Source organism: Bos indicus x Bos taurus, chromosome 1, assembly GCF_003369695.1.
Source record: "Bos indicus x Bos taurus breed Angus x Brahman F1 hybrid chromosome 1, Bos_hybrid_MaternalHap_v2.0, whole genome shotgun sequence".
Taxonomy (NCBI): Eukaryota; Metazoa; Chordata; class Mammalia; order Artiodactyla; family Bovidae; genus Bos; species Bos indicus x Bos taurus.
In genome coordinates, this window is record NC_040076.1 from 109,577,092 (window position 1) to 109,596,031 (window position 18,940).

The 18,940-nt window shown below is 39.9% G+C and overlaps 2 protein-coding genes across 5 annotated transcripts in view; one reads left to right on the forward strand and one right to left on the reverse strand.

Moving 5' to 3' along the window:
- VEPH1 (ventricular zone expressed PH domain containing 1) overlaps positions 1-18,940 on the forward strand; it is a 277,465-nt gene that overhangs the window by 82,108 nt on the left and 176,417 nt on the right. The window lies entirely within an intron of this gene.
- On the reverse strand, positions 9,540-15,747 carry PTX3 (pentraxin 3). The gene is made up of 3 exons (XM_027542773.1): positions 15,382-15,747; positions 14,567-14,971; positions 9,540-10,756 (listed from the first exon to the last, which is right to left on the reverse strand). Exons 1-3 carry the CDS (start codon positions 15,509-15,511, stop codon positions 10,143-10,145), a joined length of 1,149 nt encoding a protein of 382 aa, XP_027398574.1. The 5' UTR covers positions 15,512-15,747; the 3' UTR covers positions 9,540-10,142.

Here is an 18,940-nt window from a genome sequence, read left to right on the forward strand (position 1 = left end):
GATCATACCCAGGTCTCTCGTATTGCAAGTAGATTATTTACCAGCCAAGCCACAAGGAAATAAGGCAGATTTAGCAGTGATATAAATACCAAAAGACAATATAGGAAAGAAAAATATAGACTCATCTTAGTTACGAACATAGATGCACATATCATAAATAAAAATTTTAGGAAAACAGTTCTAGCAATGCATAAAGAATTCTTAACATTCGTTGAGTTCTTGCTCTGTACCCGGTTTGGTTCAGTTCAGTCACTCAGTCATGTCCGACTCTGCAACCCCGTGGACTGCAGCACATGAGGCCTCCCTGTCCATCACCAACTCCCGGAGTTTACTCAAACTCGTGTCCATTGAGTCGGTGATGCCATCCAACTGTCTCATCTTCTGTCACCCCCTTCTCCTCCTGCCTTCAATCTTTCCCAACATCAGGGTCTTTCAAATGAGTCAGTTCTTTGCATCAGGTAGCCAAAGAAATGGAGCTTCAGCTTCAGCATCAGTCCTTCCAATGAATATTCAGGACTTATTTCCTTATTTCCTCTCACATCCATACATGACTACTGGAAAAACCATAGCCTTGACTAGATGGACCTTTGTTGGCAAAGTAATGTCTCTGGTTTTTAATATGCTGTCTAGATTGGTCATAGCATTACTTCCAAGGAGTAAGCATCTTTTAATTTCATGGCTGCAGTCACCATCTGCAGTGATTTTGAAATTAAAAAAAAATAAAGTCTGTCATTGTTTCCACTGTTTCCCTACTTATTTGCCATGGAGTGATAGGACCGGATGCCGTGATCTTAGTTCTCTGAATGTTGAGTTTTAAGCCATCTTTTTCACTCTCCTCTTTTGCTTTCATCAAGAGGCTCTTCAGTTCTTCTTTGCTTTCTGCCATAAGAGTGATGTCATCTGCATATCTGAGGTTATTGATATTTTTCCCAGCAATCTTGATTGCAGCTTGTGCTTCATCTAGTCCAGCATTTCTCATGATGTACTCTGCATATAAGTTAAATAAGCAGGGTGACAATATACAGCCTTGATGTACTCCTTTCCCAATTTGAAACCAGTCTGTTGTCCATTGTTCCATGTCCAGTTCTAACTGTTGCTTCTTGACCTGCATACAGGAGGCAGATCAGGTGGTCTGGTATTCCCATCTCTTGAATTTTCCAAAGTTTGTTGTGATCCATACAGTCAAAGGATGTAGAATAGTCAATAAAGCAGAAGTAGATGTTTTTCTGGAACTCTCTTGCTTTTTCATGATCCAACGGATGTTGGCAATTTGGTCTCTGGTTTCTCTGCCTTTTCTAAATCCAGCTTGAACATCTGGAATTTCATGATTTACATATTGTTGAAGCCTGGCTTGGAGAATTTTGAACATTACTAGTGTGTGAGATGAGTGCAATTGTGCGGTAATTTGAGCGTTCTTTGGTATTGCCTTTCTTTGGGATTGGAATGAAAACTGACCTTTTCCAGTCCTGTGGCCACTGCTGAGTTTTCCAAATTTGCTGGCATGTTGAGTGCAGCACTTTCACAGCATCATCTTTTAGAATTTGAAATAGCTCAACTGGAATTCCATCACCTCCACTAGCTTTGTTTGTAGTGGTGCTTTCTAAGACCCACTTGACTTCACATTCCAGGATGTCTGGCTCTAGGTGAGTGATCACACCATCGTGATTATCTGGGTCATGAAGATCTTTTTTGTACAGTTCTTCTGTGTATTCTTGCCACCTCTTCTTAATATCTTCTACTTCTGTTAGGTCCATACCATTTCTCTCCTTTATTGTGCCCATCTTTGCATGAAGTGTTCCCTTGGTATCTCTGATTTTCTTGAAGAGGTCTCTAGTCTTTCTCATTCAATTGTTTTCCTCTATTTCTTTGCATTGATCACTGAGGAAGGCTTTCTTATCTCTCCTTGCTATTCTTTGGAACTTTGCATTCAAATGGGTATATCTTTCCTTTTCTCCTTTGCTTTTTGCTTCTCTTCTTTTCACAGCTATTTGTAAGCCCTCCTCAGACAACTGTTTTGCCTTTTTGCACTTCTTTTTCTTGGGAATGGTCTTGATCCCTGCCTCCTGTACAATGTCATGAACTTCCATCCATAGTTCTGTACATGGTACTAGTCTTTTAACATAATTCTCCTAACAGCTTATGAGGGAGGAACTATTGTGATCTTCACTTTATAAAAGTTAAATTATCCCAGGAGAATGCAACCTAAGCATTTTGGAGAGCTTTCTGACACTGATTAAGAGGATATAATATGGATATAATTATTATTATATATAATTAAGGTTATAGTTAAGAAATATATATATATAGGCTTCCCAGGTGGTGCTAAGGTGAAGAACCCACCTGCCAATGCAGGAGACATAAGGGACTCGGGTTCCATTCCTAGATTGGAAAGATCCCCTGGAGGAGGGCATGACAACCCACTCCAGTATTCTTGGCTGGAGAATCCCATGGTCAGAGGAACCTGATGGGCTACAGTCTATAGGGTTGCAAAGAGTCAGACATGACTGAAGTGACTTAACACACACACATATACACACACTCTCCTTTTGTAAAATTCCAAGTCTGTTTATGATTAAAAAAAAAAAAATACCTCTCAGCAAACTAGCAATAGAAGGAAATATCCTTAATCTAATAAAGGATATCTACAAAAACCTACAACTGAAATCATACTTAATGGGGAAATGTTGAATGCTTCCCCCACTGAATTAATAATAAGATAAGGATATCCCTTGGGTGATTATTAAAAACATGTTTTCTGCTTAAATCATATAAGGTAATTTAATATTTTATAATATCAGAACCTTTTCAGAGTGGAAGATTTGTTTTTCAAAAGTCATGAATAATTCTTAAAACTTGTTCTTTGCCATGTGAAGATGCTTTGTTAAACCTGTCCAGTGTTGGAATATGAAAGCACAATAAATGCTTAGTGCAGCATGAATTAGCATATCTTTCACCTAGGAAGCAGACAATATAATTGGTGACCCCTGAAATAAGGGTATCTCAACTGTAACAGATTATTTGAGAGCCTAGAGGGAAACCCTTCCCAAATTTTGATTTGGAAGTCTGTAAGGAAATGCATACCACTACTATCAAAACTAAAGGTGGGCAGTGGCGTCCTTGCCTCTGCATTTCTGAATCAGAGGTCGGAATAAGGAATTTTGGCTCTCTGTCCATATGTGTTTCACATAGTCCTCTGGCACTAATCAGAGATGACCTCAAACGATTTGAAACTTAAGTCGAAAGTCTTTGGAAAGAAATATACTCTTGTCTCAGCAAGAGTCCAAATTCCTTTCCGACTTCTTGGCAATAGCTTGGAAAAGACTGTCCAGTTAATTATGATAAATTCACCTTATTTCTTTCTCAATGTGAGACCAGATTCAAACCACTGATTGGTAAGCTGTCTCAGAAAAATGGAGATAGAAAATTGACCTCCCATTTACTGTAGCAGTAATAATATGTACCATATAGGGTGGGTGTGAGCCTTACATAGATAGAGCCATTATGCTTTGCCCAGTGCCTGGCACGCAGTTCATCAGTGGCTACCAAGATTCTTCTTTTTATTCCCATCATCATAATCATTATCATTGTTATTGTCATCACTGTCTGTCATATACCAGGCCCATATTAAAAAATTAAAGGCAAATTCATAATCATTTGTGGAGTTCTGTAATCTCTGGGGAGATGATTAGCCATTAAAAATTCATGATGCAGTTATTTTTCAAGGAAAAGGTTTTAAGTTCACTGCATTACAGCTTGTTGAGGAAAAAACTGTATTAATCAAATATTGTAGAAAACAGGCTACTAAAGTAATTCTCATTAAGAATATTCAACCTGAACATTAATACATATAAGGAAATATTAAATTTTATGCTATAAAAATCAGTACAAATGTAGATCAAGAAATAGAGAAACATCTTGAATCAGAAAAGAATGTTTTCTGAATTGTTAACCAGGTCTTAGACCTGATGCATGTCAGAGTTTGCACCTTCCTGACTTCACCAGCAGATGTTGCTGTAAAGTAGAATAAAGCCTACACAGTTATGAACATCCATGGGCCAAGCTCTGAGAGTAACTTACCCACAATGGAAAGGAATCTTTGTATTTGTTTGTTTGTATTTTTGTTCACTTATTTTCTGTTAAATCCACTGGGAACAACTTGGAAAAACATTTTTATGGTAACTATTTCATTTCAAAAATTATTTCATGGTTTATAAAACATTTTTAGATACATTATCTCTCGTTATTTTATTTTTATTATACCCCTTCAGCAAGTTAGGCAAGTGCTGTTATCCCCAATTTCTTGGCTGACTTGAGACTCATAAAGATCAATTGGCAGGCCTACATCATCTAGTTAGTGAATGATAATGCTAGGATCTGAATGCTGTGTTCTTGACCCCAAGCCCAGGAAGCTTTCTTCTATACTCTGGATTTATAAAACAGAATACAAGGATCATCAATCTGAGTTTTCAAGTTCACTGAATCAAGGAATATATAAGTGAACACACACAATTACTTTGACCAAGATTTTTAACTTTTTGAGTGCTATTTCTTAGTGGCTACAATACAGCTCTAGAAACATTTGGCCTTAGTTAGCTTCTCAAAGAGCTTTCTAATATAAAATTTAACAAGAGATGAAATAAAAATCAATGATAATTTCTTCTTTGTTTGATAATCTGTTTATTTAGGTGAAGTTAATTGAGTATAATAAATACCTAGCTCTAAGATTCTGTAATGTATACTTAATAGTCAACTGTTCTGGATATATTTTAAGGAATTAATACTTGATTAAAAGCCAACTCATGCATATCAAAGGAAACTGTAAACAAGGTAAAAAGACAACCCTCAGAATGGAAGAAAATAATTTCAAATGAAGCAACTGACAAAGGAGTAATCTCCAAAACATACAAGCAGCTCATGCAACTTGATATCAGAAAACAAGCCAGTCAAAAAATGTGCAGAGGACCTGAACAGACATTGCTTCAGAGAAGATACACAGATGGCCAACAAACACATGAAGAGATGCTCAACATCACTACTTATTAGAGAAATGCAAATGGAAACCACAATGAGGTATCACCACACACCGGTCAGAATGGCCAGCATCAAAAAATCTACAAACAGTAAATGCTAAAGAGGATATGGAGAAAAGGGAACCCTCTTGTACTGTTGGTAGGAATATAAACTGATACAGTCACTATGGAGAACGGTATGAAGATTCCTTTAAAAACTAGGAATAAAACTATCATATGATCTGGCAATTCCACTACTGGGCATATACCTGAGAAAACCATAATTCAAAAAGACACGTGTACCCTAATGCTCATTGCAGCACTATTTACAATAACCAGGACCTGGAAGCAACCTAGATGTCCACTGAGAGATGAATGGATAAAGAAGTTGTGGTACAAATTGTCCACAATATACAATATATGAAATATATGTTGTATAAAATGTTACCAAGCCATAAAAAGGAATGAATTTGAGTCAGTTCAAATGAGGTGGATGAACCTAGAGCATGTTATACAGAGTGAAGTAAGTCAGAGAAAAACAAAAATAGTATATTAATGCATATACTACTACTACTAAGTCACTTAAGTCGTGTCCGACTCTGTGTGACCCCATAGACGGCAGCCCACCAGGCTCCCCCGTCCCTGGGATTCTCCAGGCAAGAACACTGGAGTGGGTTGCCATTTCCTTCTCCAGTGCATGAAAGTGAAAAGTGAAAGTGAAGTCGCTCAGTTGTGTCCAACCCTCAACGACCCCATGGACTGCAGCCTTCCAGTCTCCTCCATCCATGGGATTTTCCAGCCAAGAGTACTGGAGTGGGGTGCCATTGCCTTCTCCTATTAATGTGTGTATATATATATATATATATATATATATATGAAATCTAAAAGAATGGCATGGATGGTCTTATTTGCAGAGCAGGAGTAGAGATGCAGATGTGGAGGACTGTCTTGTGGAAACAGAGGGAAAGGAGACGGTGGGACAAACCTAGAGTAGCATTGATGTTCATACACTACTGTGTGTAAAATAAACAGCTAATGGGAGGCTGCTGGACAACATAGGGAGCCCAGTCTGCTGCTCTGTGATGACCTAGAGGGACGGGATGGGGGCTGGGATGGGAGGGAAGAGGTATATATACACTTATACCTGATTCTTATTGTTGTACAGCAGAAACCAATGCAACATTGTAAAGCAGTTATCCTCCAGTTAAAAAAATTTTTTAAGCCGACTCACATTGCAACAGACAAGGAAAATATATCAACTCTATCCTGTAAGTTACTATCTTTGCAAAAATATTGCTCTACTGCTGTACATATATATGTACTAGAGTGGCAGAATGGCAAACTGTGACAGTTTGCCTGGAACTGAAAGATTTCCTGGGACTCTCAGTACTAAAACTGGGTTGCTCCTAGGCAAACCAGGACAGTTGGTCACTCTAGCATACACACACAATGTTTTATATTTTGTAAGTGTAATGTTCAGTTCAGTTCAGTCGCTCAGTCATGTCCGACTCTTTTAATGTATTATGTATTAATTATACACATATTTTTCTTTGAATGACGTGCATGATTCTTTTATTGTGCTATAATAAGATGCCCTCAGTAACCATCCTGGTGAGTGACTCTTTGCCAATGTGCTAGACTAAGCCAGCATGCTGATATTTCTTTTTAGATATTTTATCTCAGTTTCATGCATTTCTTATTTCCTCCTTTTCTTGACACTGTGTATTCTAAAATTCATTAAATACTATTAGTGTAAATAAAAAGTTAGCCAGCTTCCTGAAATTTGTAAAATGTATTTTGTACAGGTAGTCTATCAGTATTTTGAAGGAATAAAGTGCTTGGTCTTCTTTATTAAAAAGAAAAATTGCTCCACTGGATCAGGATTAGATTAAGTGATCAACCAATAGTGGACTGAAGAAGATAAAAGTATATGTGTATTTTTTTTTTTTTTGTACCAGAAGTACAGGGACAGGCAGCCTAGGGCTGTCAAGACAGGATCATAATATTAAAGACCTAAGCTTATTCTATATTGTTGTGCTAAATCTAAGATGTTTGCTGAAATTCTAGCCATTTCTACCATATTCTAATCAATCAATTCCCTTTAATAGAGGAAGAGATAGGGAATCACATTCAGTATTTCACCATCAGCCAGAATTTAGTCATTTGACCACGTCTAGTTTTGCACTTGATATTGGAAAATTAAAACTTTACTCCAAGTGGTCATACATACCATTAAAAAATCAGAATTCTGTTTCTTACGTAAAAGAGGGAAAATAGATAGAGGGAACAATTGGAAGTCTTTAAAATACTCAGATTGAGTGTAGATGAAATTTCTACTTTTGTAACCCAGTGGTTGCTTATTTTTTTCCAGTTTGTTTCTTCTCTGCCTTCAACATGTTATTCCTGTTAAAAATTTTAAAGTTCCCTTACATTTAACTTAACAGCATATGAGTTTGCATACCTCTTGGCCGGCATCATTTAGGGTCTCTTTCCAATGTGGAAAGGAATTGCAAGCATGCCTAACTCTCTGCTGAAGGCTTGGTCAAGTATTTCCTCCTCTAACATTTGGAATCATATAGACAGTGGCTAATCAGGGACTTGCATATGACCATTGTGCCTGAAATCTTGAAATATGTAATCTCCAAGGCTCTGAGACTGACTTGTGACCACAAACTTGGGAATGATTTTCTTTGAGACATTTCAGCTTGGTTTTGTGAGTCTCACAAGAAGTGTGAAGCTATGCAAATACCTTGAATATCTTCAAAGATTCCTGCTGCTGCTGCTGCTGCTAAGTCGCTTCAGTCGTGTCCGACTCTGTGCGACCCCAGAGACGGCAGCCCACCAGGCTCCCCTGTCCCTGGGATTCTCCAGGCAAGGACACTGGAGTGGGTTGCCATTTCCTTCTCCAATGCATGAAAGTGAAGAGTGAAAGTGAAGTCGCTCAGTCGTGTCCGATTCTTAGCGACCCCGTGGACTGCAGCCCACCAGGCTCCTCCGTCCATGGGATTTTCCAGGCAAGAGTACTGGAGTGGGGTGCCATTGCCTTCTCCGCAAAGATTCCTAGATTTATAGAATTTCACTACTAAAAGATACTACATGTTCAACCCCCTCCTTTTACTGAGAAATTCCAGAGTTAAGTAGCCTAAGGTCTAGGCTGTTTTAGTTTCTAAGTCATGTCCAACTCTTTTGCAACCCCATAGACTATATAGCCCACCACACTGCTCTGTCCACGGGATTTCCCAGGCATGAATACTGGAGTGGGTTGCCATTCTGCAGGAGATCGTCTTCTGCATTGGCAGGCAGATTCCTTACCACTGAGCCCCCAGAGAAGCCCAAGGACCAGGCTAGTTCATTACAAAATGTGGTTTGCTAATTACTATTGGTTCTCTTCTCCAAACCTCATGAACAGGAGATGACTTGTGGCTGTTCAGGCCCTATCTTTAGGCAGACACATCATCACCATGGTTCTACTACATTTCCTACTGATGTTCAGAAATGGCTTTGAGATGTTGCACTATCAGCCCTTGCATGGCCTCCACAGGAGGAGAACATTAGTGTGGTAGGGAGTTACATCCCCATCTACAGGATGACGGGCCTTGACTGTCCTCTCCTTTATGCATAAGTAAGAGAATGGGATATGTGTTAAGGGCAGAAGTCATTGTTTCTTTTCCACATTTTAGATCTCCCTTATAATAGTCCTGTGCATCCCAGGTGGCTCAGTGGTAAAGAATCCACCTGCCAATGCAGGAAACTCGGGTTCAGTCCCTGAGTGGGGAAGATCCCTTGGAGAAGGAAGTAGCAATCTATTCCAGTATTCTTGCCTGGGAAATCTCATGGACAGAGAAGCCTGGTGGGCTACAGTCACTGGGGTCACCAAAGAGTCAGTCAAACTTAGTGACTAAATAACAACCCCAATAAGAATCCTCAGTCATCTCTTGCAGGCATCATGTGAATCTGAGAATTTTGATAATTCATACTTTCTTTCCATGTATACATGGGACAGAAAGTTGTGTATGTTCACAGCATTATCAAGTTGGAAGGGATCATTTCTTCAATTCCTTGATTTCTCAGCTGAGAAAACTAAAACCCAGAGAGATGAATTGACTTAGCTATGATCATCTTTCTTGCTTATGACTTATAGAAAGCCAATGCTTAAAACAATTCTATAGTTTGTTTCTAACAATATTGTTGTTGTTTAGTCACTAAGTTGTGTCCAACTCTTTTGTGACCCCCATGAACTGTAGGCCGCCAGGCTCCTCAGTCCATGGGATTTCCCAGGCAAGAGTATTGGAGTGGGTTGCCATTTCCTTCCCCAGGGGAATCTTCCAACCCAGGAATCAAACCCAAGTCTCCTGCACTGCAGGCATATTCTTTACCACTGAGCCACCGGGGAAGCACCTCTAACAATACTAACCATTACTATTCACATAGTAGGTTAGCATCTGAAAACTAGTGTTTGCTTTAGATAAAAAAATGAGAAGTGTGGATTTGCTTCCAGACATTTTAAATATATACTTAGATGACATGGACTAGTTTTATAAAATATTTTATTTACAGTAAAGCTTTACAAAAATAGTCTTAATAAAATTAATACAAAACCATTTTACAATATAACTTATATAACTATCTCCTCAAAAAAATGACATTTGATTATAACACATAAACTACATTTGTATTTGTTAAGTCACATTGTAGTATAAATATGTTTTATCATCATTTTTTCATAATAAGGCCTATACCAATGAACAATGGACAACAAATTTTATTATTCTTCCAATGTAAAATTCATCTCTGGCCAAAATGAAATTAACCAAAGAAAAGTAAAACAATTGTCCTTCTGTTCATTCATACAGTCCTTTTTAATTATTGGAGAGTTTATCTGACAAAGACATAGCATTAATCTGAAAGCACCATGGCATAAAATCTAGTAACAATATCCCCAAAAGCCTTCTCCAGTCTCCCTTTCAACTGTTTACTCAGTATTTTGCCAAGATAAATAAAGATTGATCTCAACTCTCTCCTTCATTAATCTCAAGTGTTCTTAATATGCATTCAGGTTTTTAGACCTTCCCAACTGGCATATGTTTAAGATGCGAGTTTATTTCTTTGGCTTCAAGTAGAGTTTCACAGCCCTTAATAAACATACTGTGCTCCTCCGTGGGGCTGAATCTCTGTGACTCCCCACCCAACCACATTGCCCCGGATGTGACAGGACTCTGCTCCTCCGGCCTCTCTTATCTCTTCGTTACTGAGAACACCATCCCAGATATTGAAGCCTGTGAGTCTGCCAGAGAAGGCTAATGTTTCATCAAAGCCACCACCCACGCAGCAGCCATTCTTTTCTTGCCCAATCTGCAGGATTCCCCCCTCAGGAACAACATGACCTGTGGCCATATCAACAGCAGTGGCCACCGAGTCACCATTTACCCACAAGGCCATGTGCCCTTTCTTTGAATCCCAGGTGCTGCACAGATGGGTCCACGTTCCTAGGGAAATCACAGCATCAGCGACCAGTCTGTTTTCCTCTCCACCCACCACAAGCATTATGGACCGATAGCTGAGGTACAGCTGGATCTCATATGGATTCCTCTTTGTGCCATAAGAAAACAGGACTGTTTTGTTTAATACTTCTGTGGCTTTGACCCAAATGCAGGCACTGAAAGTCTCGAGTTTCATTGGTGTCACCGGATGCACGCTTGCAAAAATCTTCTTGGAACGCATGGGGAATAAAATGGCTGTTTCACAACCTAGAGTGGCAAGAAAGTAAGAATATGAGAGAAAATACAAATTCATTTTGAAATGATTCTGGCAGTTAGGTATTTTAGGATGGGCCTTTTAATGACTACAACTGAAAACTACATGCAGCAATATGTTATGACTTGAGGGGCCCAAGTGTAATCTCTATAGTACAAAGAAAACAGGAATAAGGAAATCCAGCTGTCTCATTAAGGGAAGCATTTAAATGGAAAAGAAGGCACACAGAGAAATAGTGAAACTGGGTTTGAACTTGGGTACTTGGCCACCTGATGCTAAGCCCTGACTCACTGGAAAAGACCCTGATGCTGGGAAAGGTTGAGGACAGAGGGTGAAGGGAGTGACAGTGGATGAGATGGTTGGATGGCATCATTGACTCAATGGACATGAGTTTGAGCAAACTCTGGGAGACAATGAAGGACAGGGAAGTCCAGTGTGCTGCAGTCCATGGGGTCGAAAGAGATGGACATGACTTAGCAGCTGAACAACAACAACAATTCTGGCTGCAGGAGCCATAACCCTAACCAGCACACTGCACTGCCTCTTAGTGGTAGAAGAACCTCTGGATTTGGCTAAAAGAACTGGAATTCAGTTTGTTTTACTACTAGCAAGCTGTATAGCTTTTGATGAGCCCTACAGTCTCTCCAGGCTTAACAGTTATCTGTCAAAGGCTCTTCCCTTCTCCTTCTAAATTCTGCAAGTCTGTAAGCAACAAGTATGTAACATTTGAGAAGAACTTTGTAGACCAAGAGTGAGAAAAGTTGGTCAGTCATGTCCACTCTTTGTGATCCCATGGACTGTAGCCTACCAGGCTCCTCCGTCCACAGAATTTTCCAGGCAAGAGTAGTGGAGTGGGTTGTCATTTCCTTCTCCAGGAGATCTTCCTGACCCAGGGATCAAACCCAGGTCTCCCACATTGCAAGCAAACACTTTACCCTCTGAGCCACCAGGGAATACTTTGTAGACCAAAGATATGCTTAAAAATTCTTTGTCCAAATGCTTACAAGTACTATGTAAGCCCTAACAGAAAATCTTTAAGGAAGAGTGAATTCTTCCAAGGGGCCAGATGGAGGACATATTTCCACTAATACACACTTAGAAGGAGACTTTCAAACTTGAGGGGTGGGAGCTCCCACCTCTGTCCATCTCCAGGTCACATGGCCTGTATGGGAGCTAAAGATGCTGAAGTGAAGACCTTTCAAGTGTCTCTGGGAAATAATATGCTAAAAGCTTTAATAAGTGAGCTCTGCCTTGTGCTGAACTCAAATATATACATATAAAAGACCAATGAAAGAATTTTTTAAAAATCTAAGTTAGGGCTTGGAAAAGGAAATGGCAACCCAGTCCAATATATTCTTGCCCGGAAAATCTCATGGACAGAGAAGGCTGGTGGTCTACAGTCCATGGGGTCACAAAAGAGTTGGACATGACTTAGCGACTAAACAACAACAAAAATTAGAGCTAAGTATTCACTTTATAACAACCTTTTAAGGAAGATTTACCATAAGATAGCTTTAAAAAGCAAATTCCCAGAGCATTTGAAGACTAAGGGGTAAATAAGACTTGCAGGAACCAAATGTCCATTTGAAGTGTGGTAAACTAAGTTAACCGTCTACAAGTGGCTGAAAGGTGGGCTCCAACCCAGAAAAATTAAGCAGATGGACCTTATCCTTTTGAAATAGTCAAAGAAGATATTGAGGTTCAGAAAATCCTATAAAAGTAACCATCACACTAAAGCACAAAATTGGTCCTGCCATACTTTGGTATTAACTTTTTCCCTGAATAATTTGAATTTCTAAAGATTTTTTAAAATCAATTTTTAATGAGGCTTGATTCTTTTTGAAAATGAGATTGGTAGATGCATACTTTTCTAGCTGTTATTTAAATCCAACAAAGATCATGGAACAAAAGATCACCATATGCTTGGGCATTTTAGATATTGTCTAATGTTTCAGTAAAACAGTGTTCAGAGAGAGCGCCTACTGCAATCTAATTAACTGATTTCCTGTTTAAATCAGCCCCGTCAGTCAGGATTGCATTCCAAAGCCTTCCTTGATTGCCTCTCAGAGACCCAGCTTCCCCTCTAGGCTGCACTGGTTATGTAAGTTCAATGAGTAGAACTGCATGTTGGCAAGTTTTTTCTGTGGCTTCTTTTGGGGGTCGGTGATTGAGACCCTTGATATGTCTTTAAAATGTCAGAAACTCTCGCATGAAATGGCTTTTAACTAATAGGTTTTTTCTGATTATATTATCAAAGACCAAACAAAATTAAAACCAGGTTCTGAAGAGGCTGACAACTGAATGATTAGGAATCCCTTAGGAGCCAAGCTGGCAGGAAACCAAGAGAGGAAAAATCAAAGCATGTGGGTAAATATATGAATGGATGTAATAAGAATTAACACTTTTGAATTCAGAAATGCATCCTTCTTCTGCTCTAACTGGTATGCAGAGGTGGAGGTGAAAGTTAGCATAACTCTTCAGTTTTCCCAGTACATGATATGTGCAGTGATTTTACATGGTTTGCAAAAGACAAGAAATTTAATCCATTAAAACTGCCAGAGAATTATAGTTTGTCCTGTCACTTATACTAAGGATCTATTGTATGTTTATTTTATGATTTCCCCCCCTCTAAAGCCCTACTTTAAAAAACATGCTCTGTACTGATAAACAGTCCTCAATTATTTAGGAAAGACTGGTATTTTGGTATCATATCTGCAATTTTAAATGAAAAATGCTCTCACATATGCTTGATTCTACCTCCTACCCCATATAGTAAGAGTTGCTTTATTGGACATAAAAGGTGTAATTGTTTTCTGTTCATAAGTTGCTTATGAACAGGGAAAAGTGTATGTTATATTTTCTTACCTAGAACATGGGTTTTCTAATATAACCCACAAATGATTGTTATAGCACCATTTCTTAGAAATTCTGACTTTTTATAAAGGAGTGTTATTTGCTCCAAATCTTCTCTATATTTCCTTAAGGCATCTTTAAAATGTATTATTTCGGGCCCACATATGTTTGGAAGTTCACTAGTATCACATGGGACTTTGACAGGTTGCATCTGGTTTGAACTGCCTCTCTTCTGTTTCACCCTGATCCTCCACATCCCTGGAGGTACTGCCTGGATGCCAACTAGCTCCTACATCTGACTGTTCCACTGTGGATCCCTCAGCTGCTGGTTTATTCCAAACTTCACACCCTTGGAGCTCACTCTGGAGCTCATTTCACAGACCCTGGGGGCTCAGGGCAGGGGGCCTTGGGAGATCAGATTCAACCTCGAGTCTCTTGTTTGGAACTGGTAGGGAGAAGGGGCCAGCCCAGGGACTGGAAAACGTTCCTTAAAATTAGGCTGGGTCCTGAAATAGCGCGGGGAACCAGAGCTCCCTTAAAGACAGAGGCAGGCTAAAATTAGAAGAAGTGGAAATCCCTAACGGAGGGAAGCTGGACATTGAGAGCAGTCACTCTTATAACTGGCCAATAGAGTTTCTCTAATGCCTGGTCCGATCAAGTGTCAGTCTGGAGGCCCTTGAGGTCTATTTCAAGACTGTGATGGTTACCTACACAGCTATCTTCTGGGTTCCTCACAACTGAAGACTGACTACTTTTGAAAGCAATTTTCCCGCCTTTTATGATGTATCTGAGCTCTGTGACCCGCATGCTGAAACAGAAGGGTGTGAGCCAGTGTGTTTCCTCACACTAAAGCCTCCCCTTAGAGGCTTGGTTGGCTTACTCGGTTTCCCGCAACTCGCGCTTTGAAAACGAAGCCGCGCAGGGATCCCCACCAGTCCCCGCGTCCTTACCTGCCGGCAGCCAGCGGCTGGCTGCCCAGCCCTGCACAGCTCGGAGATCGGCCCTCGTCCGCCGCAGCTCCTCCAGCACCGCGCCCAGGGCCCGCCCCGCCTCCTCCTGCGGTCGCAGCGCCCCAGCATCTTCCAGGCGCGCCAGCCGGCGGCCAGCATCGCGGCTCGCCTGCAGCAGGTCGTCCAGCGCCCGGGCCAGCCTGGTCTCGGAGGGGGCCTCCGGCCCGCACAGCTTCTGCAGGCTTCCCTCCAGCCGGCCCAGCTCGGCCTGCAGCTTCTGCAGCTCGCCCCGGAGCATGACGTCGGTGGCCTGCAGCAGCATGCCCTCCCGCATCTGCGAGTTCTCCAGCATGGTGAAGAGCTTGTCCCACTCAGAGGTCTCACGACTGCAGTCGCACGGCGTGGCTAGAGCGGGGAACATACACGCATTACAGACCTGAACCTCCCTCGGGTGTTCTTTGTGAAATGCCGACCTCCCTCGAGGTCGCCAAGTGACAGCCCGTCCCCAGTACCCCCTTCCCTTTAAGGAAACCTGCAAAAACCTTGCAAGTTTATAAGTTGAACTCGATGAAATTGCCGTTCATGGAGCTCAAAACAGGCGAATACCGGCGATTTCATACAATCCGACCCATTACGTATCTGAGAGAAGTAACTTTATGAAACCTCCTTTCCTGACATGCTTTTCTCTTTTGCAAAACTCTTTTTTCGTTGTTGTTGTTTATTGCATTGGCAACAAAATATATGTATAATACTTAGACCTAAGGAGGTAGATATGTAGTTAAGGGTTAGCAGAGAAACAGTAAAAATGAACTTACGGTCCTCAGTGGGATGGAGTCCATTGTCTATTTCGTTGTCCAAATTCACATACATGAGCTCATAATCATCTGAGTTCTCCGCCGACACTGCAGACCAGAGCGCACAAAACAGAATCACAGAGATATGCATTGCTGGAGAGACGACGTTCTTCCCACCGCTGTCGGGAGGGGACGAGGCAAGAGGCTCTCAAAGTGCAGAAGGAGCGGAGGAGAGTGCGAGTGAGAGGCAGGAGCTGAGAGCCCTTAATAAATGCTGGGGAAAGTCTGAATGGGGATGAATGAGTAATGCCAGTGGCACTGCCTTAACGGGAGTTCCCCAGATTTGGGGGGGAGGGCTGGGGGAAAGGAGGGTGAAGGAGATGTGGGGGACGTTGCACAATAGTAAACCACAAAGGTTTACAGTACAGTCAGATTAACCGGAGGAGGGTTAGAGGGGAAGGAAGGGGGAAGACAGGGCTAGGACTGTCTCCCCCTGGGGATTAGTTGTTGTAACTTGAATTGGTAGTACTGAAGGATGAGAGGGAGAGGAGAGGGATTAGGGGAATAGAGATTTAGGGAATAGATTCAGCAGACGTAGAGGTGTGAAAGCAAGAGCATCATCCCAGCATTTTGTGTGTGCTCTCATTATTTCACAACCCTTTACGCATAGAAAACATTTTTTCACTTTTTCTTTGTGCAGTTTTACAGGTCTAAGATGTGAAAGTTACTTTCTGATTTCAAGATAAACCAACACAGTAAGAATTTGTATGCTTCTAGAAGCCAAATCCATTCCAAGGAATTCCATCTTTAATCCTTCTGGAGTTACAACTATACTTTTATAAACATACTTTTTAATGAGAAGCACAGCAAAACTAATAAACCTAAAATAAGGAGGAGTTGGGGGAAAGGAATAAGCTGATTTTTAGGGTGTTTCTTTTCATAATCTATTGTGTGGGTATCTTATTTCACTAGCCTCAGAGTCAAAGATTATGTTTTTAAAGTAAATTTAGGGATTCCTGCTTCTGCCAGTATATGGAGATCTATATAAGTTGAAAATTCTGCTGAAAAAAAAAACCCTAGAAATGTGTTTACATTTGAATAATAATTAAAAACTTTAAATGTACAAATAAGTTCCCCATAAAGTAAGGACAATATCCAGAGGCCAAGTGTGCTAAGTCGCTTCAGTCATGTCCAACTCTTTGTGACCTTATAGACTGCAGCCCCGCTAGTCTCCTCTGTCCCTGGAATTTCCCAGGCAAGAATACTGGAGTGAGTTGCCATGCCTTTCTCCAGGAGATCTTCCTGACCAAGGGATTGAACCCACATTTCTTATGTCTCTTTCATTGGCAGGCTGGTTCTTTACCACCAATGCCACCTACCCAAAGAGAGGGAACCAAAAACTGGTCAGTGAGCCCATGAGCTGAATCTAGAGCCCCCCTACACACACACACACACACACACACACACACACACACACATCAGGGGAGGTGAAGGGGGAAGAGATGTTTCAGTTCTGTGTTAACCAAGTGTTAAGGGCCACAAGGCTTAGGTCAGGGTGAGGAGTTAACTGACTAGATTTCAATAGATATAGCCCCAGTCCTTACCCTAGCACAGAAATGAGAAGTAAGCCTGTCTCTCTTTGACTGAACTCTACAAGGTCCCTAAGAGTTTGTGACTTTGGTCCTGCCCTTATACATGTTCGAGACACAAATGTGTACTATCTGCCACAGTAAAAATAAATTCATAATAAAAAATATTTAAATGTAGGAGGAAACAATCTACCATAAATGAGAACCAGCAGAAACCAAAAGGCATTGGACACCCCTCCCTCAAGAATTTCATTTATTTAAAATATCAGCTAGAAACTGGAAAATAAGTGTGTTTAAAATGATTTAAGATCTGCAAGAAAGAATTGGAAACCTGAAAAAAGAAAAAGACAGTGTCAAAAGAAGAAGAATAGGCCTATTACTTAAAGAATCAAATATAACCTTGAGTTAAAAAATTAATTGAAATTTTTAAGAAATTAAAGGAATGGCAAAGCTGAAGAGAGTATTAAGGAACTGGAAGAAAGATCTAAGAAAATAAATCTAAAGTCCTTTCATTGTTCAGGGTAGCAAAATTAATTTTTCTTTGTTCAAGTATGTTTATCTTTCAAAGGACAGCCACCAAAACCAAGAGGAAATAAAATGACCAAATAGAAGGAATAGAGTGAAGTAAAAAAAATTTTTGAGCTGTTCAATAGAAAGTAGTAAAGAAGGGAAGAAAAGCATAGACAAAGCAAGATAAATAAAAAGCACATGTGGCAGTGGTTTAGTTGCTAAGTCACATTAGACTCTTGCAACCCCACGGACTGTAGTGCACCAGGTTTCTCTGCCCATGGGATTCTCCAGGCAGGAATACTGATTGCCCTTTCTTTCTCCAAAAAGCACCTGTAATGTAAAAATAAATCCAAATATACCTAATACTATAAATACTAATCACTAAATATTAATGAAACAAACATTCCAGTTAAGAGACAAAAGTTGTCAGGAATATTTTTAAAGTCCAGTTCTACGTCACTTATAAGATCACACATAAAACACAAGAATCTAGAAACCTTGAAAGCAAAATATTTAAAGGTGGTGAGAGAATAGACCAAACAAGGGCTATTCAGAAAAGCTAGCATAGCTGTATTAATATTAGTCAAAAATAGACTTTAAGGCAAAGAGAGTAATGAAATTATGATGAAATAAATAATTTGCCAGGAAGATACCTCAGAACTATCTAGTAACATCGTTTCAAAAAAATACGCCAATATTGACAGACTTATAAGGAAAAATTGGTAAACCCACAGTCATAAAGGCAGATTTTCACATACTTCTTGCAATTGATAAATCCATTTCTGTCACAACTGATGATTAAAATGCTAAAAACTTCAAAAGGATATAGAAATGTGTATAATTTAAAATTTGATATAATGAAATGTATAGGACATTGCTCAGAAAGTTTGATAAGCAAGTTCTACCGTGCAAGGAACACATAATTCCCATTTTATATTAACTGCCTCTGAGAATGGAGTGTGCAGGAGTGCACTAAATTCTTTTTATATGTCTAGTAAGGATGATACTAAAAAAAAGACAAGGTCCATACAAGAAAGGAAAACTGCAAGTCAGTCTCATTTAAGAATATAGATGCAGAAGCTCTAAATGAAGTATTAGCCAAAGAAATCCAGAAATACATGCTTTCAGTACATCATACCAAGTTGAGTGTATTCCAAGAGTGCAAGATTGATTAAACATTAGCATACTCATTCATTTACGACAGTAACAATTTAAAAGAGAAATCATATGGTCATATGGACAGATGCAGAAAAGTCAATTAATAAAATTTAACATTCATTCATGTTCAAACTAGGAAAAAGACAGGAACTTAAACTGATAAAATATAAATACCAAGAATATGTAGAAACATATACATACATTATGATGAATCCTTAGAAGCATACTCTTTAAAAACAGGAATTAGAAAATGATATCAGGACCTGGTTCTACTCATCAAAGTGTTGGAGGTCCCAGCTGGTAAAGTAGGACAATAAAAGAAA

Coding starts and splice junctions, on each gene's coding strand:
- PTX3 (XM_027542773.1), bottom strand. CDS start 15,511: ATGCATATCTCTGTGATTCTGTTTTGTGCGCTCTGGTCTGCAGTGTCG. Junction 14,972..15,381: donor ACTCCATCCCACTGAGGACC/GTAAGTTCATTT, acceptor TCCCCGCTCTAG/CCACGCCGTGCGACTGCAGT. Junction 10,757..14,566: donor CAGCCGCTGGCTGCCGGCAG/GTAAGGACGCGG, acceptor TTGCCACTCTAG/GTTGTGAAACAGCCATTTTA.